The sequence below is a fragment of the Drosophila pseudoobscura genome, chromosome X (genome assembly GCF_009870125.1).
Source record: "Drosophila pseudoobscura strain MV-25-SWS-2005 chromosome X, UCI_Dpse_MV25, whole genome shotgun sequence".
Taxonomy (NCBI): domain Eukaryota; kingdom Metazoa; phylum Arthropoda; class Insecta; order Diptera; family Drosophilidae; genus Drosophila; species Drosophila pseudoobscura.
In genome coordinates, this window is record NC_046683.1 from 59,896,775 (window position 1) to 59,919,947 (window position 23,173).

Genomic DNA, 23,173 nt, shown 5'->3' on the forward strand with positions numbered 1-23,173 from the left:
TCGTCCATCGACCATCGACCAACTACCGGGTTGCTCTTGTTGCAGCTGGCTGCAGCTTCTGTTATTGCTGTTGGTGTTGCTGTTGTTGTGGCGGTGGCAACCGCTAGCAAGCGATGTTGCCAGACGCATCGCATCTTTATTTAGACAAAAAAATGTTGCATGTTTCGCGCTTTTCACCAAATGCGCTCACCGATCCACATTATTATGCAAAGAGGGTTGCACTATTTACCCAAAAATGGCCGTGGCTAATGATGATGATTGGTCGGCCTGGCCGAGAGTCGTGGGCAACTTTTGCTGCACTTGGTAGCGGCAACTTGTTGCTGCCTCTGCCGCAGAAGCTGCTGGCTGCTGGCTTCTGGCTGCAGCTGCCGCCACACAGCGTAAAATGTGGCCAACGTTTGTTTATATGTCATTGGCAATTAGTTATAGTTTTTATTGTTTATTGCAATTGCCTCCTGCTGCTGCATCTGTTTTTGTATCTGTTTCTGTTTTTCTTCCCGATCAGAGCACCGATTCATCTAAATATTTTGTTAAATTTTCGGCTTTTCTGGCATTTTAATGAAGTTTTTATAGGGGTTTTCCAGCGATCTTTCATTGAAAATCACTACAGAAAAAAATAATGAAATGCCAGAAGGCATGCCATGGAGGAGAAAGAGAGATGACGAAATATTTATTTGAAATCTTTCATGTTTCATAAATTTATGTGCAATTTATTTTTAAACAACAACCGTCGACGGCGCGACGACAACGTCTGTGACAAGTCGGAGGGGAGAAAAAGACAACCTTCCCTGCCCTACCCTGATGGGGCAGACACAAAAGTGTGCCTAATTAGAGCTGCAACAGCCACAAGAGCAGAGCCCTGCGTGGCGCCATGTTTGTTCGCCAAGAAAAACAGAGCAGGAGAGGGAGACAGTAACACAAAAGAGAGGGATAACTATTGGAAAGCATAGAGAGAGAGAGAGAGCGAGAGAAGAGAGTAGAGATCAAAGGGCTATTGGGGCTGGCGCCCTGTCGGCCTCGATTGCGAAAAAACCAAAACAACCCAAACAATGAAAACTATGGAAGGAAAAATCAAATGAAATCAAAGGGCAATCTCCACTGGGCTTTCCCTACTCTTGGGCCAGTTCTGTTGGTCATATCAATCAGTGATTTAGCTTTTGGCCAATGATCATTATCACAGAGCATCAGAAGATGATGCCTGGACCCGGGGGCCTGCTGCCATTACAGGTGTTGAAAACAAACAACGATCCGAAAGAGCACCTTGGGGTGTCGTTATCAAAGATCTTTCTTTTTCTAGGGGATGGTGGGAAGTGTAGGCTGGGCGGTGGGGTCGCAAACTGATATGAAAGCAATTAGCAGCAGCGACTTGGCAACCAGCTGGCTTTTTTTCCACAGAATTTTGTCAAGCTGTGACTTTGATCTGCGGAAATGTTTCGGGCAGCAACAATTTTTGATTTGAAAATGCAGCCGCTCCTCCCATCTCTTCTGCTCTCCTCTCCTCTCCACACCACTCCACTTCACTCCTCTTTCCCCTGCTGCTTGCTCCTCACCCACGGCACAGCAGCGGCAGCGGCATCGGCAGCAGCAGGGTCTTTTCTTATTTATAGCCACCATTTTTATGCTCCATTTCAATGGGCCGACGGAGACGGCAGCAGGCAGGCAGCAGAAGCGGCAGCAGCATGCCGTCGTCGCCCCTTTGAAGATTGTTGTGGTGGCTACCCCCTCGTCGGGGGCACCACCAAAAACTCTAACCACTTGATTGCACTTTTCGCAGCATAAAATATACATTTATGTCTGTCTGTAGCTGTATCTGTATCTAAAAGTATATATAGAAATATATGTGAGGGTGTGCTGTCGAACAACAACAAAAACTACAGAGAATGAGAATCGAAAACTATATAAAATTGATTTCCCCACCCGCACAATGGTTGGGCCGACAATGAAGCGCCATTGAAGCGCAACCAAATTAATCTTTCAACGACAATTACAATTAATTATAAACGCCCCCGCCGGCTGCCTCAGGGGCCAGATCGTCCAGATCACAAAAGATCCAAAATAAAAAACTAAAACAACAACAACAAAATATAGGAATTGTATTGAAGGTACAATATCTGCGCTGTGCGTGTGTATCGCCAGCTGGTGGCCGCAACGTCTGGCGTTTGAATTTGGTTCAGATATCGCATTAATACGAAGCCTGAATATGCTTTCAAAACATGTATGTATATAGAAATATATTCACCAAAATATCGGATTTATAACCATTCCCGCACATCTATGAATGCACTCAGATATGTAGTTGTATCTCTGTGTAAACATTTTTCCCGGTTGCTGTTTTACTTTTCATCTGTCTAGCGCTCGACCCAATCTGTATCTGTATCGGTATCTGCATCAGTATCTATTCAATCTATCCGTCTATCTATCTCACCATCTATCTATCAGTCTCAGCGCCCGCCTAATTACAAAAAGATGAAAGCGTTGTTTTGTGGGCCAACGTCCGTCCATGTGGGATCGGGCCCACCCATCCAACACCTTGGCGGGAACACCTCTTGTTCTCTTGTTCTTGTATGCCCTCCCGCCTGTCTTCCCACCCTGCCATGCTGCCATGCTGCCTACTGGCTGTTGGCTGTTGGCTGCCGCCGCCTGTTAACGGCAGCTACTTAATTTCGTATTAATAAACATCACAAATGTTGTAATAGTTTGGCACTTTATTTATTTATTTAGCTTTTTATGACCCGAGGGGCGCTCCAATGGCGGCAAACATTCTGGATCTCTGATCTCTGATTTCTGATATCTTCCCATCGATGGCAGGCGATTTCTTTTCGCAACAACAAAATTTACACACTCAAATGATTGACGGACTCGGGGCTTCAGCCAGCCAGCAATTGTTTAAACAATCGTTGTATCGTTGTGCTTCCACTCTTAGTTAGTGGATGGATAGTTGTTGTGCAACAATGTGGATTCCAAATTGGATGTTTTCGGTTGTTTTTGGGGTGGGTGTGGAAACCTTTTGGTCTTGCGTCTGTTGAGGCGTAACCAACCGTTTTGCCGCTGATCAGATCGGATCGTATCTGATGCTATCTACTCTACATGGCTGTAAATTTGAATCAATTTGGAATGGTTTTATTCTGTTAAGGGAATACATTTTCAGCACATCGTTAGGCTATTGAAGAACGACAGCGATTGCTAAGATCTCATCAGAACTGTTGATGGAAAAAGCCATCAAAATGTAGAGAAGAAATCAAAGGAAATCTATGTCTAAGTTTAATAGTTTGGGAATCCCCCTAATTTGTATACGAGTTCTTCGAATCAAAAGGCTCACAAATCAGCAATCGAATGGTATTTATTGGTACTTTTGTTATTTCATTTTTAATATTTGGTGAAATTGTGTGGGGAGTGTTTCGGAAAACAGAACAGGCCATAAATATTTCGATGGCCAAAAACAGACCAGATAGGATCGGATTGGATTGGTACAGATCTGTAAACAGAAAGCGTAGCAGAGAGATGGATTTATTAAGAGCCCAATAAGTAAATACAAGAAAATGGAAAATGCAGCAGCAGACAGAATGTGAAATGTATTTTCCGGCAGTGCAATTTTTTAGGACACACAGACGCATACAGATGCAGATATATAGCCATGGCCATCTGAATCTTCTGTTATATATGTATATGTATATGTATATGTATACATTTTTGCACAGATTGCCTGCGAATGTTGTTGCCTGCCGTTTCCAAGAAGTGTGGGCGTGGCAGTGGCGCTGGCGGTGGCGATGGCGATGGCGGTGACGGTGGCTGATGTGGCGGATAATGATGAGTGTTGTGTTGGATATTTAGTTGGAAGAGGCAGCGAATCATGGCCAACACACACACACACACACATACAGTTACGTCATCGCACTCGTCGCACTCGTTGGGGTTCAATGGTGCGTATGATTAATTTCGGTTTTGCTTTACTATATTTTCTTTCCACTTTTTTTTCGTGTGGAATAGTGCCACTACGAGTATAACTGCAACACTGCAGTACTGCAACCAGTGGCGACTTTGGCAGAAAGAGAAGTTCCCACCAACAACCACATAAGTAGCAGAAGTTCAGTTTTGGTTGCTTTTGCCTTTTCTCTGGACATTTTCACATTTTCCACTCTGTGAAGTTGTGGTTGCTGTTGTTGTTGTTGTTTTTGTTGCTGTTGTTGCTGTTGTTGTTGGCCACTTTTGGACATTTAAGCCGCTTTTGGCGTGCGTACAACTTCAAAAGCTGCCACCAACTCGGGCCAGCTCTGGTGCTGGCTGCCGCTTTTTTTTCCTGCTCCAGCTGATTTATGCGCTCGTTTCGTGTATCTGTGTGTAGGCGCTTTTCATGTAATCTGGCGGGTAATCCAAGTGGCCAAAAGCGTGAGAATTTCACACACACAGAGACTTGGCGACCGACTTCCGTATCATTTGTGTTCAATCAGCGAACATGCACCAAATTTAACTGCCAGGTGCTCCCGGGACACACAGACAGCTGCCCCCATCTAGCGGCAAGTCAGCATACCGGCCAATAGTGGGTGTGAGCCGTTAAGCCTGATCGCTGAAGGTCACAGCAGCAGCAGCACCAGCAGCTGCAGCTGCACCACCAGCCACCACAGCACCACTCTCTCTTTCCACACACACACACACAGAAATGGTTCTTTTGTTGTGCAGATTTTCTCACGCTGATAAAAGCCCAAAAGAAGTTGGACTCCGAGACTCCAAGAAGCAGTGGCAGTGCTTGCAGATGGAGGGAAAAAACTTTGAAGTTGTCGGCTTTCGTGTGGCAGCAGCAGCAGCAACAACAGCAGTAGCAGCAAAAGGATTCACAACGCTGACAAATGTCAGTCAGGCTCAAATCCCAGTACGTGTCCAAGATAAGCTCCATCATGAGGATGGGCCTCGTCTCGCACAAACAGACGCTAACGCTAACAACTTTTCTCCAGCTCCATCTCCATCTCTCTTGCTGTCTCTCTCCCTCCCTCTAACTATGTCTTTTCTGTCTCTGTCTCTGTCTCTGTCTCTATCTCTGTCTCTTTTGCTCTCCCACTGCCTCTCAATTGCTGTTTGTTGTAATGTGCTCATTTTCCTTTTGCGGCATTTTGCTACGAAATTGGGTTAAGTTTGGTTTTGGTTTTGGTCTTTGGTCAAGATTTTGCTCTAGATTAGGCCAGGTCCGTTATTACTCCGAATGATAGTGATAATGATGCTGATGATGATGGCCTATAATAAAGTTAGCCATTACAAAACGTGGGCTCTATCCCACTGCATTTGCTGTGCTATTTTTAGAGCCTCCTGGGCGCGTCTCCATCGCGATAGCCTGGCCAAGATGGAGAGACAGACCCAGAGAGAGACAGAGACCGCTTAGTCATTCCACTTGTTGGCCAAGGCTCACCTCACCCACATAGTAAGCCACAGAGTGCCAACTGACTCAAAATCCCAATCCCAGACTGAGGCTGAGGCAGAGGCCACGATCTGCAGCATGGGGCTCGAGAGAATAATGTCGTCAGTGGAAATTGATCGATTTAAAAAGAATTAAGATCATCGGCCACGTTTTGCGGACCTCATCCTGACTCACTGACTTAGTGAACGACTAAGCCGCCCCCGAACTCCATCTCCATCTCCAGCCCCATCTAAAGCTCCATCTGTGCCCCAGCTCCGAGTGCAACTTAATTATGGTTTGTTTGCCTTTCGCGCCGCCACCGCTGCCACCGCCGCTGCTTCTCTGATCCCTGACTCCCTGCATGTCTGTCTGGGATGTCTGTTGTCTGGGCCTGGCTGGGAGGTGCGCTTTGTCATTGCCAAACAATTGCAGCAGCAGCAGTCGTCGTCGTCGATGTCTTCGTTGTTGTCGGCCATGTCTCTCCGCTTGGTTCTGTCTTGGCCGGGTCTGGCTCTGTCTCTGTCTCTGGCTCTGGGGTCTGGCCTGCTCTGATGGCTATCAGCAATCAGGCGCTTTGTGCGCCATCCCCATCCCCAGAGCCATCTCCAAGGGAGCCTCCTGATGAGCAGCAGCCAGGGAAAAACAATTTCGAAGCGAACTTTTAGCCGGTTGCAATTTTCGATTTGCATTAATCAAACAAAAGTCGTAAAAATAATAAGAACAGAAAGAATAACAGCCAGACAGAGATAACAGATAACAGCGAAGATGCGAAGCAGAGAGAGGGAGAAAGAGGGCCTATCTTGGCCTTGAGGGAAATCTAGACGTTGCCACCCACTTGAATGCATTTCACACGCTGTCGCCAAGGGGCAACAGAAAGAAAACCCAAGGCGGCCTTTACATGCTTCTCTCTCTCTCGCTCTTGCTCTCTTCCCCTTTTTCTTTTCCTATCTTTCCCTTTCTGAGAGAGTGCATACTTGTGACGTTTTATCTGAGTCCAGGGACGGACACCCTGTATTTGTATGATTGCAATTGAGTAGATATTTGTGGGGACTTTGTTAGAATTCTTCAATTCAGGATTGCACATTCTTTAGGCCTCTATACTCCTTAGTCTCTAATCTCTCTAATCTAATAAACGCTGTTAATCTGTTACTCCTTCTAATTTATGATCACAATTGGTTGTGATTCACTCGTATCGAGAGTATTTGCATCATCCACCAACCCTGAGATCTATTCCTATGAAACCTCCGGACAAACACCAGCAGTTTTTTCTTCCAAATACCGCTCTACCGATACTGCTCTCCGCTCCCATACTTCATGGCTTATCAGCTTTATCACTGCCGCATTGTTTGGATTCACACGCCCCCAACAAAAGGAGAACAACAAAATAACACAAAACCGAGATGAAAGGTGCAGAGAGATGAAGAGAGAGAGAAAGAGAAAGAAAGAGAGAGAGAGAGAGGTATTTGGTGAGAGCGCTTTGAAATATGTACAAATTTACATAAAAATCCCCCCGACAAATATTTGCATAACATTTTGACAGTTTCGTGAAAAACATGCCAAGAGGTGGTCCCAAACAGTCACACGTAGAACAATAACAAGCAGTAGCGTATTAGCCTGTGTGGCAGGAAAAGCAGTAGAAACAGTAGCATCAGTAGCTCTGTGGCACTGAGAGCAACTGTAATATCAGCAACTATCAGCTCCATGGCTACGTCATCTGTCACCCACTCTGTTGTCGCATACCCACCCTCAACGTCAGCCTCAGCCTCATCTTCAGCCCCATCCTCCCATCATCGTCATCGTCACGTGCATCCTATGGAAAGTTTGTGACGTTGTTTTTGAAGACGACGAAGAATTTATCAGAAACGACAACAGATTGTAAATCAATTGGACGATGATGTCACAGCAGGGGGTGATGCACTGCGCTGGAAGTGGCTGCAGAGATAAGATTGAGATTAAAGAGACATTTTTGTGTGGAGGTTACGTTTCGGAAGAGGTTAAGGCTGTTCCGATTGATAGATTATGACTATCTTCTATACGAGTAGTAGTAGCAGTAGCTGCAAAAATGTTAGATAAGAACAGAAAACTGATATAATGCAATTCGTTATTGATCATATAATCATTTTACAGAAAAAGGTTTAAATCGTGGCAATTCCTTAAGAAATGAAACGTCTGTACATACAAGAAATGTGCAAAAATTATTCTAATTTTAGCATCATTTTTGGAAGTCATTTTTCCATAGAAAATCATCATCATGTACGCGTAGTATGGGAAGTAAAGAAAGTGGTTTCCCCCATAAATTATATCCCGCAGACTTTTATCACACCCCCTGCAGTAAAGTTTAAGCTCTCCTTGGCCCCTGGCCATCTATCATTTGGCTTTGTGTTATCAAAAACCGCAGCAGCAGTAGCATCAGTAGAAGCATGGGCAGTAGCACTAAAAGCATTAGCAGTAACAACCCCTACTATAGCTCTATCAGCTAGCAGATTGATAAGCCACCTGCAACAGCGGCATTAGTCAGAGGAACGTGAGAAAGTATGTCCGACTGATAACAGGGTGAAGATGATACTCATGCATGGAGTACGGATATCTGCACATACAGAGCGTGCTGTTATGCTCATTATGTTGGTTTTGGGATAGAATGGGATGGTATGGGATGGTATGGGATGGGATGGGAGGTTGGAGATCTTGTTTGGCGGAACAGCTGGTCGCACAGATTCGCCAGCTCGGGGATGAACCACCGCGACTATCCGAAAGCAAAGAAAAATAGAGCAGCGGCAAACAAAGAAAGCAAAAGCCAAATAAACAAAACAAATGCGAGCGCTATAAAAGAGGTAGACAGAACAGAACAGAACAGAAACAGAACCAGAACCGATCCGATGCTAAGGCTGAGGCCTGAGGCAAAATTTGTTGGCATTTAGAGGCAGAGGCGAGATCCAATTGATGCCGCTGCTGCTGCTGCTACTGATGTTGCATTGGGGGCCAGGCCAGCGATCTTCGCTCACTTGACTTAATTAAACGCTACAGACAGACGGACAGACAGACAGACCGACCGACAGACCGAAAGACAGACAGAAGCCACAGTGGGTAAAAATACATATCAAAGGGGAAGTTCAGATCAGGTAATGGGGGGCTGGGGCTGCGGCTGGGGCTGGGGCTGCGGCTGACTGTGCTCTAGGGTGCTCTAGGGGTCTGTCTGTGGCAGAATGCTTCGCTTATCGCTTATCTCGGAACAGATTACTCGTAAACTTGCGGTTCTTCATGAACACCCGCCTCAGAGTGAATACTGAATACTGGATACTGAACAGTGGATACTGGATCTCGGCAGATTCAGATACTGCCTACATTCTGTGATGTTGTGCTGTTTTTCTTGGGACTTTCCCCCCTTTTACATGGCCCACGAAAACGATTATTGTTGCTGTCTCTCTATTTGCTTGAGTTGTCAGCGCCAGCGACAAAAAACGTGGAGCGTGGAAAGGCACCGCTTCAAAGGAAATCACATTGCGTATACGCAATGTGCAAATAAACAAGACGACAAGAGGCACAAAAAACGAAGAGAATCGCAAACAAACATGGACAAAATCGACGGAAGCCAAATGGCGACAACGTTGCCAGTGTTGTCGTTGTTTTTTGTCGTTTGTCGTTTTGCTATTTTCTAGTTTTATTAGTTCTGCCAGCATTTTGGCCACACGTGCCAGCCATCCATCCAACCATCTATCCATCTGCCTGGTCCCCAGAACTGAGAGCTCGCGAAAATGTGTGTTTTCCTCCCTGACTTTCCGGCCGTGTCTATGGATGTGTGTTTATGGATTTGAACAACATCATTTGACTGTTTGCTGCCAGCTTGATTGGAAACGAATCGAAAGATACGGCGGGTAAAGGGAAAGAGGTGATATCTTACTCGGAGATTGGTGTTCTGTCTGGCTTTTAGATAGCTTCTTTTCTTTTCATAATTTCTTTAGCTTCTGGTGTATCGTATTTCCTTTTGGAATGCCATCAAAAGGCTTTTAAAAAGTATCTCGCTATCGTTGCTCAAGGTATGCGGAATATAGAACAATCTTCAACAGGAAATATTGTCACTTAAAATTTTTGTGGGCATATATAGCAATTCATAGCTCAGATAATTGTTAGTGGCATTCGTAGATAGAACAATTGAAAGGATTCCATAGCAGATCTGCAGGTTACTCACTTCAGCACTGCTGTAAAAAATCCATTTTATATCTCAACAAAAAGAATAAATATACGGATACGAATACCCGTGAACAACCTGTTGTCGAATTGGTTCGGTTATCCGTCTGAAAAGGCCATTGCATTGCAGTTTTTATGGCGACAATCGTCAGCGGTGAGCAATTGTTTGCCATTGCCTAGGCCAACACGACGTATGCGCAATGCTTCCATCCACAGTATTGACGCTCCACCTACTTACGGGTGGGTATACGTACGTATACGGGGCCCTTATCTCTTCGGAGGTGTAATCATGCAAATATTATACTATCAGACCATTAAGTGAAGTGAATTGAAGTGCTTCTACGCCCCAACTCCCCATTTGCTCTGCAGAGGGGGGCGCGTGCTGCAATTACGAGTACGATTATATACAGACAGTCAAGATAGTGTGTATGATATATATTCGTACTTGAATGTACGAGTGGTACTCGTATTTGTTTTGAACCGATAAATCACGGCACTGGACTTTATTCGAGAGAATCCAGCAATGACACAATGTCGCGGGCCAATGAAAATGAATCAAAAATAATCAAATAAATAACATTCAAACGAATTCGAAATCATAAATAACCAAAGAGTGGAAGGGAGCGGGGAAAACTGAGTGAGGGAAAATTTATATGAATTTTATTTTTTTGGAAAAACTTCCGCTGACAGCAGCAGAGGCAGCAGAAGCAGCAGAAGCAGCAGCAACAGCAGCGGCATCTTCTGAGCCGAATGTGGGTCACCAGCGAAGCTGCCAAAATAAATTGTCTCTTATTCCACCACTCGCGCATCCGAGTATTGGGAAAATTATATATTTTCCGAGAAAAGATAATAAGCAAAAGTGCATTTGGGGATAAACCCAAAAGCCCAACGAGCGAACAATGATCGAAGCGCCATAATGACTATGTAAATGAATGGCATGGAATGGAATGGAATGGGTGGAGTGAGTGGTATGAGTATGAATATGAAAATGAATGGCGGCGATGAGTTCGCAGGCAATTTGGCCTGACAGATGGCGCCAGTCGGCGTGTCGCACGCAATTTTGCTGATTAATTCAATGCAAACGGATTTAATAACCCGATCCCCCCGATTCACCCGATTCCGATCCCCGATCCCGCAGTGCAACGTTGCCTCCTCAACGGCAATGCGATAACCACATGCTACTGATGCTGCCTGTCTCCGTGGTGTCTCCGAGCCCCCCTCCTTCTTTCCTTCCACAACCCCGCTTTTCACCATTTTCTTCGGGGACTCGTTGATGGATTTGCATGAATCATTGGCGGCCGCGTCACGCTCGAGAAGAAAAGCGCGTCGCGGGGCACAACTGAAATGAAATGCAAAAAAAAAAATACAAGAAGAAATATTATTTGAAATATGAAAAGTTATTTTAATGCGCCTTGTCGCTTCTTGTCTCCGTCGCCGTCTCCGTCTCTGTCTGCCGCCTAGTGTCTCCTCTCCTTCTCTGGGTGTGTGCTAAATTTGGGGAGCAGGCAACGGCAACTGACGACAGTTTTCCTACGTTTGCTTTGCTTTTGGCAGTGCTTCCTCTCGTTGTTGCTGCTGTTGTGCCAGACTTTTCCGGAAGCGCGGCGCGACAGCAGCAGCCGGCTTTGACGTAGGCACTGGCCAAAGTTGTTGTTGACGCACTCGTGGCGCAAGAAAATACCATTGGCGGAGAGGCCAATGAGCCCTGGACTGGAGTGTATCGAATTTCAGCTCAAAACTATGAAATGTTCATCCTTTTTTGACTGGAATTTAAAGAGTTCAAAGCAGCAAGAAAATTAATCCATCGATAGCACCTATAATATTCCCATCCTAGCGTTTTAATGGCTGTTCTTTGTGAATTATGAATCAAAAGAACCAAGGAAAAACGTTTCAGACTACACTACGAATCACATTCTATCATTATCCGCCATATTCCGTCATTATATTGGACCTCAATTTATCGTACATCCTTTTTGAATAAGGAATCAAAGCTAAGCTTCCAAATCTGTCCATCGGAATCGATGAAGCCCATGCTTGAACAAATTCCAATGGCAATGCCAATTCCAATTCCCAAAAGACCAATGGCCCGAGGAGACGCTCGTATATACAATACAATATTTTTTAAGCGCATAATTAAGTCATAATAAGAGTAATGGAGGTGGAGAGTAGGTTGGGGAGTCTGGTATGGGGGGTATTGGCTGGAGAGGGCCAATATGATATGCCAATTTTTGTCCGAACACACGGAGAAGGCAAATAAAATGTTCATCTTATTATTCTGGCGGGGATTTGGGGGCAAATCAAAGCGCGAGCCGCAGGGAGAGGACAGGGAGTAGGGTTGTTGGTCATGACAATTGTCAACTTGTTTTGCGTGTGCTCTGTTTCTGTATCTGTGTAGCTGGGTATGTGTGGTATCTGTGTGTGTGTGGTGCTGCCTTCAATTCTTAATCGCCTTGTGAGTCGACGTTTCGGGTCTCTGCCACACACACAGTGACAGAGGGACAGAGAGACAGAGGGACAGAGGGACAACAGACAATTTGGGAGCGTGAGAAAGTGGCGCGCACAATTAAAATGCTGCTTTATGGCCCGACGCTGAGCCCCAACATAAATTATAAACAATAATTTATCTTTGAATGTACATATACTCGAGCGTTTTGATAGAATAAATACACCTATCTATATAAACATCTATCTATATATCCATCATATACGAGTATACGAGTATACATACATATATATCTAAAAGTCCCAGACCTCTGTCTGGCCACGCGATCCTCGTCGCATAAATTACCATTCGTTCGGCCTTAAATCAGCGCAAATTTTAGCAGACTGCTTGGAACGCTGTGTATCGGTATCTGTATCTGATAGATACACCGGCATACACTTGTGTGCATTGCATAATGACATACAGTAGAAATGCATTTCCCTGGCACACACCCACCCCAGACCCCAGACCACAGAGCGCAGTGCCAGTGCCACCCACCTCAGAGCAGAACATAACAGAACCCCCGAAATAGATCGACCAATCGATGAATGATCATGATCATCAGGGGATGAATCACTGAATCACTGGGACAGCGCACGCAGATCTCGATTAGCATGTGACGAGTACTTGGACACTCACTACGCCCCTCAACTGTCCGGCACGGCACCCTCCCCGGCTCATGGGACACGTGATATGGCGGCTAATTTAGGCACTTGACAGTGCGGGGGAGTGGCACATAGCCACTCGAGACAGAGGCAGAGGCAGAGGCAAGTTTCATTGCCAATTCGAAGGAATGAGTCAGTGTGCAATTGGCTAACTCATATATCAGCGGAATGTGGGACTAGTTCTATTGATAAACTGCAAGATTATGGGGCACGTGATGGAAAGTGGTAATGGTCAGAGCTGAATCAGTTGACTAAGGCCTGAGAGAGATAGAGGACTGTATTCCAGAATATTCAATAGCAATACATTTTCTAACAATAAATCAGTCATAATAGGCGCTCCTACAGTTCGTAGTATAGAATTCATTTGTGCAGAATATAGCATTGCAATGTTCTGGAAATAAATTCGTTGCATGGGAGTTCGTAATAGAGAAGTTCGACTGTATATACATACATTGTATATTGTATATCCAACATTCCAATCGCATTTCTTTGAATCATATTATAGCTTCCTCTTTTCGCACCATCATCACAGCTTGACCAATTTTCCAGTCCATGAATCTTTCCTGTCTAAAAGTCCCAGACAAATTAGAATTTTTTTTAACGATCTCCAAGCAACCTAAGAATCAACATACGCGACGATCATAAAAAAATAAAGAGGAAATTCTTTAAGAATCTCAATAATTTCTAGTTTGCTATTTTGTTTATGGGCAGTCTGAGAATATACAATACATGCATACTCGTACATATATACTCGTACAGCCCATAAACAAAGGTGAAAAGGAAAATTCCACACCCAAGACGGACCCGAATTACCCGTATTTAACTAACGAATGAAATGAACTCTAAGCTCAAATAAAATCGCAATGGAAATGCATAGCCTAATGTTTTTGTTGGTGTTCCTTACAGCACAGAACGCATCGATCACGTCGATCACCTCGGTGCCGAGCACGACCATCGACAATGGCCGGGAGCTGCGGATCGTTTGCAAGGTGTCCGGCCAGCCACCGCCGAAGGTCACCTGGTTCAAGGATGACAAGTCCATCAATCGCAAGCGCAACGTTTACCAATTCAAGCATCACAAGTAAGCATCCAAATACTACGTCTTCTGATTCTGATTCACTTTCATTTATACGAAACGTTGAATATTTAACAATCTTGCAGAAGACGTTCCGAGCTGATTGTGCGCTCCTTCAATAGTTCCTCCGATGCTGGCAAGTACGAGTGCCGTGCCAAGAACAAAGTCAGCAAGGCGATCATCAAGCGCCGCATCATGATCAATGCCTATCCAGGTGAGTGTTTGAGTGTGGCTGTGGCTGTTGCTGTAGCTGTTGTCCCGTGTGGGTGGACTTCCAAGTGGATGTTGCGACACTTTGGTTGGTTGTTCTACAAATTCGGAATGCTCCAATTCATTTCTAATTTATGGGCACATTTGAAGGCGACCAAGACACTTCACACACCCCCAGCAAGACATCAGCAAGACATCAGCATGCACAGCATACATTCCGTGTAAATCATTTTATTAATAATACTAATTCTGTTTCGAATCGTTTCAGTTGCCTCTCGGCCGGACCAGACACGCAGCTCGGGCACCCCCTGTCACTTTCCTGACTTCTGCTTCCACGGCGGCACCTGCATGCTGATCCCGGATCTGAACGAGTTCTATTGCAAGTGAGTACAAGTAGATCTATTCGAGTCTTGTAGTATCTTCGGCTGCAACTCCGCTTGGGGCTGGTTCTTTTCGGTTTGGGTCTCCCATCATCCTATCTGCTGCACTATCTATGTATGTATGTATGTATGTATGTACTATCCTGAGACTTGTCTGTGTGTGATCCCTAACTCAAGTGGTTTTTTGTTTGGGACCCGATAAACACTCGCTCATGTGTCAGCTGATAAAGGCAGCTCTCCCATCCCCATCCTCATCCCTATCCCTATCCCTATCCCTTTCCCCTTCCTCCTCCTAAACTCCCCTTACTCCCTGTTGTCTATATATATATATATATTGTATCTTGTAATATTTTGGCATCGCATTACAACAGACAAGACGGGAGAGCAATTAAAAGGCAACAAATTTGTTGAGGATCAGGCGCTGGTGCTGGGAAAGAGATCTCCAGACAAAACCCAAAATGCAAACATGGGTGTATGAGTGTGAGTGTGAGTGCGGATGAGTGTCTGCGTGAGTGTGTGCAATGTGAATAATATCTTTCAGCGCCTCGTTTTATCCGTCTGTGTGTGTGTGTGTACAAGAAAACCTACTCGGTTCGATTCGATTCAATTGAATCCCATCCATTCCAGTGGCATTCCAAAAAAGCGCATTTCACTTGGAATAAAATATATATGTATGTATATATTTTTTTTTTGTGGAGTACGAGTGGGGAAAATTAATTTTCATTTCCGAGCCATAAACTGCCAGAGTGCTCTTTACCCTTTTTTAATTTTCTTTTTGCTAAAAATCGTTTTATACACTTAATTTGTTTGTTCTTTTGTTTATATTTAAGTGGTCTGCCGAATGTTGCAACGCAGTTCATGGCCATTTTCCCTTGGTTTTTTTCCCATTTACCATTTACCATTTCCCTCTCCCCCCACCAAATACGTATATGTACATATATGCACACTGAAAGTGCGAAAAGCGAATGTGAAATACAATTTATACTAATATTCATCTCTCAACTTTCTTTTTTGCGTGTCTTTCAGTTGCCCGAACGGATACTTCGGCGAACGTTGCGAGAACAGTAGGCCCGACAGTAGGTACAGCAATAGTAATCCCGAATTTTGCGACAATTATCATGGAGGTTATTACTGCTAAAATAGGCACTTCTATAGCATCGATTGTTTTAGATCGAGTCAAGCGACCAATCGAAACTGAAACAGAAACTGAAACTGAAACTAAACACAAAAAAACAAAAACACAACTCAAATCAAATGAAAAATCAAATCAAACCGAACCGAACTCAGTGCCCATACCAAAATAATTATTAACTAAACATAATCTGCAGTTGTATAGAAGCGAAACCAACGAAATTCCCCCACAGCACTTTTCACCATTATTCCTCATCCATTATCCTTTCAAAAGAAAACCATTTAAGAAAAATAGAATGTGAAATAAACCAAATATAGTTGATAGAGCGACACTCAAACACCTAAACACTCACACAGAAAGTACAAATATAGTATGCGAAATCGGATCCGAATCATAGAACCATTATACCCGAAACCACACTCCACACCTCCCCCTGCTGCCCGCCCTGCTATCAGTCAAACTAAAAGTTTTATTAGAGAACACATTCCAAAAAGCAACAAAGTAAAGTCTTAAAAACGAAACAATAAATAACTAACAAAGTTGTTCATATAATCTTTTTTTTTAACATAAAAAACAAAACAAAACGAAACAACAAAACAAAAAACGAGATGAAAATCAAATAAATACGAATAAAAACAAAGGGTGCTATAGAAGGTTTATTTTAAATAGTTTTTTAAATAGAAATTTAATATAATTTCAAACTCACTCATCACACACACACCAACAAACACACAATCGATTAAATGTTAAAAACAGCAAAAACAAAACAAAATTATGAAGCAACACTCTGACAGACGGACGGACAAGCGAACAGACGGACGGACAGATGAACGGACAGTAGGAGGATGTCCGCAACGCGAAATACAGAAACTTGTCGAATCTTATTCAATACTCACACAAACACACTCATACAAACAATATGAATATCAAGGATGAATAACAATGAATAACGATGAATAAACAGAGGCTCTCTTAAGTTAGATACACAAACACAAAACACAACACAACACACCACAACAAAACATATACCACATAGAACATTTGCAACAAATGGCAACACACTCACCCACAAAAAGCAATGTACTGAAACAAACAAAATGAATCGCTACGGAAAACGGGAACAGAATTTTGTTTTGTTTTCGATCAAATTTTTTTGTAGTTGGCAAAAGATCCACAAATGAATGAAAACTCTCTCTTCAGCGATGTAACCCTCATGAATAACAAACAATACAACAATATTTAATGATTTGCGATTAATTTTAGTTCTTATGTACTCGTTATTAGAAATCATATTAACACTTTGGCTGTAGATTTTGACAAACCGAAACACCGAATCAAACAAAAACCAAAAAACCAAACAACTTCATTATGCTCCTTGTTAACTTTTATTTGGTGATTGTTTTTTTTATTCATTTGTAATTTTTCTTTTGACTAATCTCTTGCATTTCCGATTGGGTAACTTTGTTTACTATTATTCCTTAGTATGTGCTCGTCTCCTTCAAATAGTTCCACCACACCAGAGAGAACTTGAGCCTCTTTCCAAATACATATGTATGTATATTCCGAATCGGATGCTTTCTCTTCGAAATCTCTCCCTCTGCATGGAATTCTTTCTTTCGAGAGCGCATTTGATGCTTGTAGTTGCCCCCTTTTGTATTTCTTTTTTTTCCTTTTTGTGGATATGGTTTTAGCCAGCTAATAGTTAAACGTAAATCGTAAAACGAAACGTAAAGCAAAGATGGAAGATTAATTTTTAATTTTTATTTATAATTTAATCTCTTCACAGATATTTTGTTGCAATCTACGGCCAAATACAATACATACCTTAAATAACGACTATTAATGCATAGAGTTTTGTTTTATTATTTTTATGATTTTTATAAACGAAAAAAAGATAAACGAAAAAACGAAAAACCGAAAAACAATCCCGCAATCCAAGAACGTCGACAATTGTAATTTTTTTTATTATATAGAAAAATTTGATAATTTGTTGCACCGTCAGATTAAGCCCGAGATCCGAATCCCAATACCATTCACACAATTTGCAACTACAAAAAATTGTAAACACATCAAAATACTCGTACTCGTACTTAGGCACCTTTTAGAACCCTGAGTGTCCCTTCATTTCCACAGTCAAGAGATACAGATCCAGACTGACTTTTTCTATTGATTCTGTTTGAATATATTTTGAATATGAAAAGCTGAAACTAATATTAAATCGGAATCTGAATTTATTATAAAATATTTAATTGCGAAGAAACGATCAAGAATTGATATTTGAAATTGGAGAAGCGGAAAGCGTAAAGCTTAACCGACTTTGACCTTGAACCGACTGTCACTGACACTGTTGCGCTTTTGTTGTTGTATCATAGACATTATAGAAAGAGATCAAAGGTTGACGTAGCCGAGAACTTTGTAATAAATCCTGTAAATATCTCTCGTTTTTAACTAACGTTAAGTTTTGTGTACATTTCAACTAAGTTAATGCCACCAGCCCTTCTTTAACCATAATTTATTATTGTATTTAATTACACTTAAATTATAAAATTTGTATCTGTAAGCTCACACACATTACACCCTTACACACACCCACACACAAACACACACACACACTTTAAAGCTACTTAATTTCGAAATACTATTTTATTTGTCCTCGTTTCTGATTTTGCATAAAATTTGAACACTGAAATGGAAAAACACGTACGATGTATAATTGCAAATTTAGTTAAGATTTTTTTTTCTCAATGTGTATGTTGACATCAGTTTTTTTGGCTAGGCGTAAACGAGATTATTTTTAATTTTATTTGTAAGTGGAAAATTTTTTTATATTTAATTATTGAAAGATTTATACCAAAAATACCATGTAAAGTTTAATTTTAATTTAAAAGAAAATATTAAACAAACAACAAACAGAAAAACCAACAAAAAAAAAACAAACAAAACAAAAACAACAAAACAATGCGTAAGAAAAAAATTTCATTAAAAATTTGCAAATAATTCACATTTACAAAATGGATTGCTTTTTGATTTGGTTTTGATTTCCCTTTCTTCTTCATCTGCCTGCGGCTTATTCTCTTTGTTTTTTATCCACTTGATTTATAGGAAAATACAATATTATTTTGATCTTGGTTATTTTATTTCCTCCCATCCGCTTTTCCGGTTCATGTACCCCAACAACTGAAAATGGGCAGCAACCAAAGCTCTGTCGAACCGAGCCCGGTTTTGGATTACAAATTTTTATTGGGCTAATTTTTCCTTGTCTAAAACATTGTTTTCGTTTGGTCTCTCGACAGGCGACAACTTCAACACTCGATGGACATGAGGAGTCTAGCCGGAAAATAAGCAATTTGCACAATTTGCGTAAATAAATGGATCTCATGCTTAGTTTTAGTTTACAAGAAAACGGCTAATAAAATTTTGAATTGGTTGCAACACATGTTTTTGGTGTTCTTAATTATTACATGAATTAGATACGTTCGCTGTTAATTTCAAAATTAAATGGCGAACTAGTTCCACAAGTGCTCCGGTTTCATATACTTCGTTCCGATAACACGTGCGAACTAATCACACCAAAATATTTATTGATATGTAATCTATCGCCCAAAAGTATCGATACCCTGTTCTAATCCTAGTCCTAGGCCTAGTCCTCAGATTAGCCAAATTTTCCATCGACCGAATCCGGAATGATATTCTTATGGCAACTATGCCTGCATTTCAATCGATGGAACATATTTCAGCAGTCGTTTTGCCGATGAGAACTCAGATCAGCTAAATAGATAGTCGATTAATACTGGAATGGCAACGATACATACTGGAAAAGCAAAGATGGTATATAAAGGCAGACCACATATTTTGGTATCTTTCTGAGGATAAATGAAGTCTCGCGGCATTTTTTAATTTCATTTTTCTTAAAAAGATTTATTTTGATTGTTTTGAAGATGTCGTCTGCCCAAGCAACCAAAAACTGCATTACGTTGAAGGGATCCGCACAGATAATCGTGGAGTATTTAAGTAAGTATAGAGAACACAACACCAACAAAAAGAGAAGCAGCAACAGCCCGCGCTTTATGGCGTCTCCTTTATTTATTACCGAATAGAGTATGGAATCCATTCAATTCTGTTCCAACGCGGCATTTACCCGGCGGAAAACTTCGACAGCACCCAACAATATGGCTTGACCATTCTAATGTCCAAGGACCCAAAGATTACAACGTTCCTCCAGAACGTCCTCAGCCAGACCGAAGGTGAGCGGAGACCTAAAGCCTTGGAAGTGCATGCTAATTTCGGTGTGCTGACATTTCAGAGTGGCTCTCCAAGAACATGATCAACAAAATATCAATGGTTATCACGAATGCTCATAGTAAGGAGGTTCTGGAGTGTTGGGATTTCAAAATGCAGGCCGAGAACGGGGATAACCAGGCCGCCGATCCCTCACAAAGAACGTCCAGCAAGGATCAGACCCGCATTCAGAACGAGATTCGCGACGTGATGCGCCAGATTTCGGCCACAGTCAGCTACTTGCCGCTGCTGGACTGCATCTGCACCTTCGATGTCATGATCCACACGCTGGACAACACCGAGCTTCCCGCCAAATGGGACGAGACGGGAGCCATTGTCATCCAGAATGCCCAGGCAGTTCAGCTGCGCTCCTTCTCGACGGGCCTCCATAAGGTGGAGACCGTAGTGAACTACAAGATGAGCACCTAGCTCCGTCACTGTTTTATATATTTATTTATGCTCCCGCTATATATTTACACAGTTAAGTTAACTGATTTACGATTTTGAGAGTTGCATTAAAAGCCAGTTGTGAAAGAAGTTTGGGTAATGTGCTCGCTGTCGCCGACGCAGCTGTCGATTCAAATGCCATCTAAAACACAGACAGAAAGGGGGAGGTGTTACTACGGAGACAGATTGGTGTATGAGAGGAAGAGTTAGTCTAGGCAGGATCGGATCTGTGCTGTATCTAGGTGAGTGGGTGTGGTACAGGGAGTTGCGAACTCACACTACCTATCCTAAGCAGCGCTTAGTTGTCAAGTCTGTTGTGGTTGCTCGCTTGCGCGTCGCTCTGATGTGACTTCTCCTCTGACCTATCATCTAGTCTGTACCAAAGTATTTCTGTCCGAAGTGATTGGGCGCCACGGGATGCAGCTCTGAGGTGAGGATCTTCAGCTGGGGGAACGCATTGACCACAGTGCGGGCGGCCACAGGTGTGCAGAACAGATTCGACAGTATGATGCACTTTTCGGGTACTCCATGCTCGCGCAGAACGTTCACAGCCTGGAGCACAGTGTTGCCGGTGGACATAATCGGATACATCAGTAGGACCTGCCTACTGCCAATGTCATCGGGAAACCGGGCATAGACCACCCTGGCCTCGTGTGTATTCGCATCCGATTCGACCAGGATCTTGCCTATCCTTATCGACCGACAGCAATCCCTAAGGCCCTGCTCCATGGCCTCGCCAGACCGAATTATGGAGACGCCGCAGTTGCCGGATCGATATTTGAGTCCCTCGTAAATGGCACCTGTGGGAGTCTCCACGTCGCAGTCCGTGTAGGGAAGCTGGTTGAGGGACTCTTCAATCACCAACCGAATCAGCCGGTCGGCATAGAACTTGAAATCGCTGCGGGTGGTGTTCCTTCAAGAAAAGCATGAGATAACAATGTTTCGCGCCAACTTCCACCGCCACCTACTTGTCTCGGATGATGGTGAGCAGCTCGGACACTTGGGAGTTGCACTCCAGTAGCTTTAGATTGCTGCCGTACTCGGCCAGGATCTCCTCTGCCTTGGCAGCCGCCACAATTGCATGCGTGGGCGTTCTAATAGGCTGTTCCGTTGCCTCTTGCTCCGGCTGTTGCTGCTGCTCGGTAGTGGCATTGGCCTCCTCCGACTGGGAGTCATTGCTGCTGGGCGACCCAGTGCACATAATTTGCTTTGCTAATTAAAATAAGTTGGTTACAACTAATTAAAACTTGTATAGTCTTCTTTGTTGTTCAAGCGCGTGCCCGTGACCAAAAAGCAAGTATTCAGTGGCCGCGATTGATGCGATATTTGAGTCGTGTCGGTACGGTGACATCGATATATATTTAAACCATTATCGAAATCCCGCGTCTAATTTTAATGTTTATTTAATATGTTGAAAATAACTAAAAAATATGCCAGCGAGACAGACACCATGTCGACTAGGGCTAAAAGGCGCAACCTGGAGCTACCCAAAAGGCGAGCGACTGTGGGCAGAGTGCTGGTATGTGGCATGGGCTACACCGGGCAGCTGGGCCTGGGCTCGCTAGTCTTGCAGCTGAACCGCTTATCACTAGTGAATAGAATACCGAATCCTGTGGATATTTGCGCTGGTGGCATGCATAGCCTGGTGCTGACGCAGAGTGGCGATATCTACTCCTTTGGCTGCAACGACGAGGGCGCCTTGGGGCGAGATACCAGTGCGGACGGCAGCGAGTCGTTGCCCGCTTTGGTTGATTTGCCGGGCAAAGCACTGTGCATTTCAGCGGGAGATTCGCACTCGGCTTGCCTACTGGAAGACGGCAGCGTCTATGCGTGGGGATCGTTCTTCCACTCGCATGGTAGCATGGGCCTAAACAATGATGACAACACGAGCACACCAACTAATCTCTTGCCGGGAACTGTCTGCTGTAGCATTGCCTCGGGCTCCGATCACTTGGTTATATTGACCACCAGCGGAAAGGTCTATACACTGGGGTGCGCCGAGTACGGCCAGCTCGGACGCATTTCAGAGCGTTCATTGCCCGGAGATGGTTAGTTTTTGCCCAAATAAAATCTTTTCAAATATATAACCTATTTTGTTCATTTACCAGGTCGCCGAGGCAAGCAGGATTTTCTTCGGCCGGACCAGATATTTATCAAACACGCCAAGCCGTTCGAGGCTATATGGGCAACTGATCATGGTACGTTCATACGCGAACGCACATCGCAGACGGGAACTATCTGGGCCGTGGGTTTGAACGATAGCAATCAGCTAGCCCACGAAACAGTGTCGGAGCCGGACCACTATAATTATCCGGTGCCGACTAAACTAAAAAATATAAAGCAGATTGCTGGTGGATGTGAGCACACACTGCTGCTACTGAATAATCGGAAATGCTTTGCCGTTGGTTCGCCAGAGCATGGATGCTTGGGTCTGGGCGATGTCAAGGACGTGGTGCCCATATTGACGCGCGTTAAGAAGCTGTCCGACAACATTGTCTATGTGGGCTGTGGAAAGTTCTGTTCCTATGCCATTGATGATTACGGCAAGCTATATTCCTGGGGCATGGGCTCCAATAACCAGCTGGGCGTCAACGATGGCGATGATGAACTGGAGCCAGTTCTAGTCAGCAGCAAGCATATGCAAAACAAGAAGATACTGCTCGCATCCGGCGGAGAAAAGCACAGTCTGTTTTTGGTCGAGGCCGATCCGAGGGACTAAACTAATATTTACCACCAGCAAAGGCTGGAACTAGGACTCATATTTCAACCGAAGATACTCTAAGCAAAGACTGAAGTCTGCTAAGCAGGAACCCAAACCTAAACATATCTACTTAAAAACCTGACTAAACCATAGAAATAGATACAATTTGACAGCACACCAATATGTTGTTTGTTTGACTAAAAGTTGGCCTGATTTCCAGATTTGATTGAAT

At 43.5% G+C, this 23,173-nt stretch overlaps 4 protein-coding genes across 12 annotated transcripts in view; 3 read left to right on the forward strand and 1 right to left on the reverse strand.

Annotated features, from left to right (window-relative positions):
• vn (membrane-bound neuregulin protein vein) overlaps positions 1-18,951 on the forward strand; it is a 34,658-nt gene extending 15,707 nt beyond the window's left edge. The window contains exons 2-6 of one of the 7 annotated variants that reach the window (XM_033382352.1): positions 13,625-13,799; positions 13,880-14,007; positions 14,272-14,386; positions 15,410-15,463; positions 18,809-18,951. In XM_033382352.1, coding sequence (XP_033238243.1) covers positions 13,625-13,799; positions 13,880-14,007; positions 14,272-14,386; positions 15,410-15,463; positions 18,809-18,857 — 521 coding nt within the window. In that variant the 3' untranslated portion in view covers positions 18,858-18,951. Of the gene's footprint in view, positions 1-13,624; positions 13,800-13,879; positions 14,008-14,271; positions 14,387-15,409; positions 17,905-18,808 lie in introns of those variants that run through there. The other 6 variants (XM_033382354.1, XM_001352672.4, XM_033382353.1 and 3 more) reach the window with 6 other exon arrangements.
• Positions 18,952-19,340: 389 nt separating this feature from the next.
• On the forward strand, positions 19,341-20,330 carry mad2 (mitotic arrest deficient 2). The gene is made up of 3 exons (XM_001352673.4): positions 19,341-19,526; positions 19,613-19,759; positions 19,819-20,330. The coding sequence occupies exons 1-3, from the start codon at positions 19,454-19,456 to the stop codon at positions 20,220-20,222; spliced, it is 624 nt and encodes a 207-aa protein (XP_001352709.1). The 5' UTR covers positions 19,341-19,453; the 3' UTR covers positions 20,223-20,330.
• kri (uracil phosphoribosyltransferase krishah) lies at positions 20,230-21,551 on the reverse strand. 3 transcript variants are annotated; one of them, XR_004470795.1, is made up of 3 exons: positions 21,209-21,551; positions 20,523-21,153; positions 20,230-20,382 (listed from the first exon to the last, which is right to left on the reverse strand). XR_004470795.1 is itself a non-coding variant. In XM_033385586.1 (3 exons), exons 1-3 carry the CDS (start codon positions 21,439-21,441, stop codon positions 20,372-20,374), a joined length of 777 nt encoding a protein of 258 aa, XP_033241477.1. In that variant the 5' UTR covers positions 21,442-21,551; the 3' UTR covers positions 20,230-20,371. The 3 variants fall into 3 exon arrangements, 1 of the variants encoding a protein (XP_033241477.1); XR_001453307.2 differs by having other exon boundaries at positions 20,518-21,153; XM_033385586.1 differs by having other exon boundaries at positions 20,621-21,153.
• Positions 21,552-21,571: 20 nt separating this feature from the next.
• Positions 21,572-23,118, forward strand: LOC6900087 (regulator of chromosome condensation-like). The gene is made up of 2 exons (XM_033385585.1): positions 21,572-22,288; positions 22,349-23,118. Exons 1-2 carry the CDS (start codon positions 21,649-21,651, stop codon positions 22,957-22,959), a joined length of 1,251 nt encoding a protein of 416 aa, XP_033241476.1. The 5' UTR covers positions 21,572-21,648; the 3' UTR covers positions 22,960-23,118.
• The last annotated feature ends 55 nt before the right edge of the window (positions 23,119-23,173 follow it).

Bases quoted from the DNA above. Each gene is read 5' to 3' on its own strand.
- kri (XM_033385586.1), bottom strand. From the start codon at position 21,441: ATGTGCACTGGGTCGCCCAGCAGCAATGACTCCCAGTCGGAGGAGGCC. The intron at 21,154-21,208 runs GTAGGTGGCGGT...CTTTTCTTGAAG, and splicing joins CTCACCATCATCCGAGACAA to GAACACCACCCGCAGCGATT.
- mad2 (XM_001352673.4), top strand. From the start codon at position 19,454: ATGTCGTCTGCCCAAGCAACCAAAAACTGCATTACGTTGAAGGGATCC. The intron at 19,527-19,612 runs GTAAGTATAGAG...ATTACCGAATAG, and splicing joins GATAATCGTGGAGTATTTAA to AGTATGGAATCCATTCAATT. The intron at 19,760-19,818 runs GTGAGCGGAGAC...CTGACATTTCAG, and splicing joins CGTCCTCAGCCAGACCGAAG to AGTGGCTCTCCAAGAACATG.
- LOC6900087 (XM_033385585.1), top strand. From the start codon at position 21,649: ATGTTGAAAATAACTAAAAAATATGCCAGCGAGACAGACACCATGTCG. The intron at 22,289-22,348 runs GTTAGTTTTTGC...TTCATTTACCAG, and splicing joins GCGTTCATTGCCCGGAGATG to GTCGCCGAGGCAAGCAGGAT.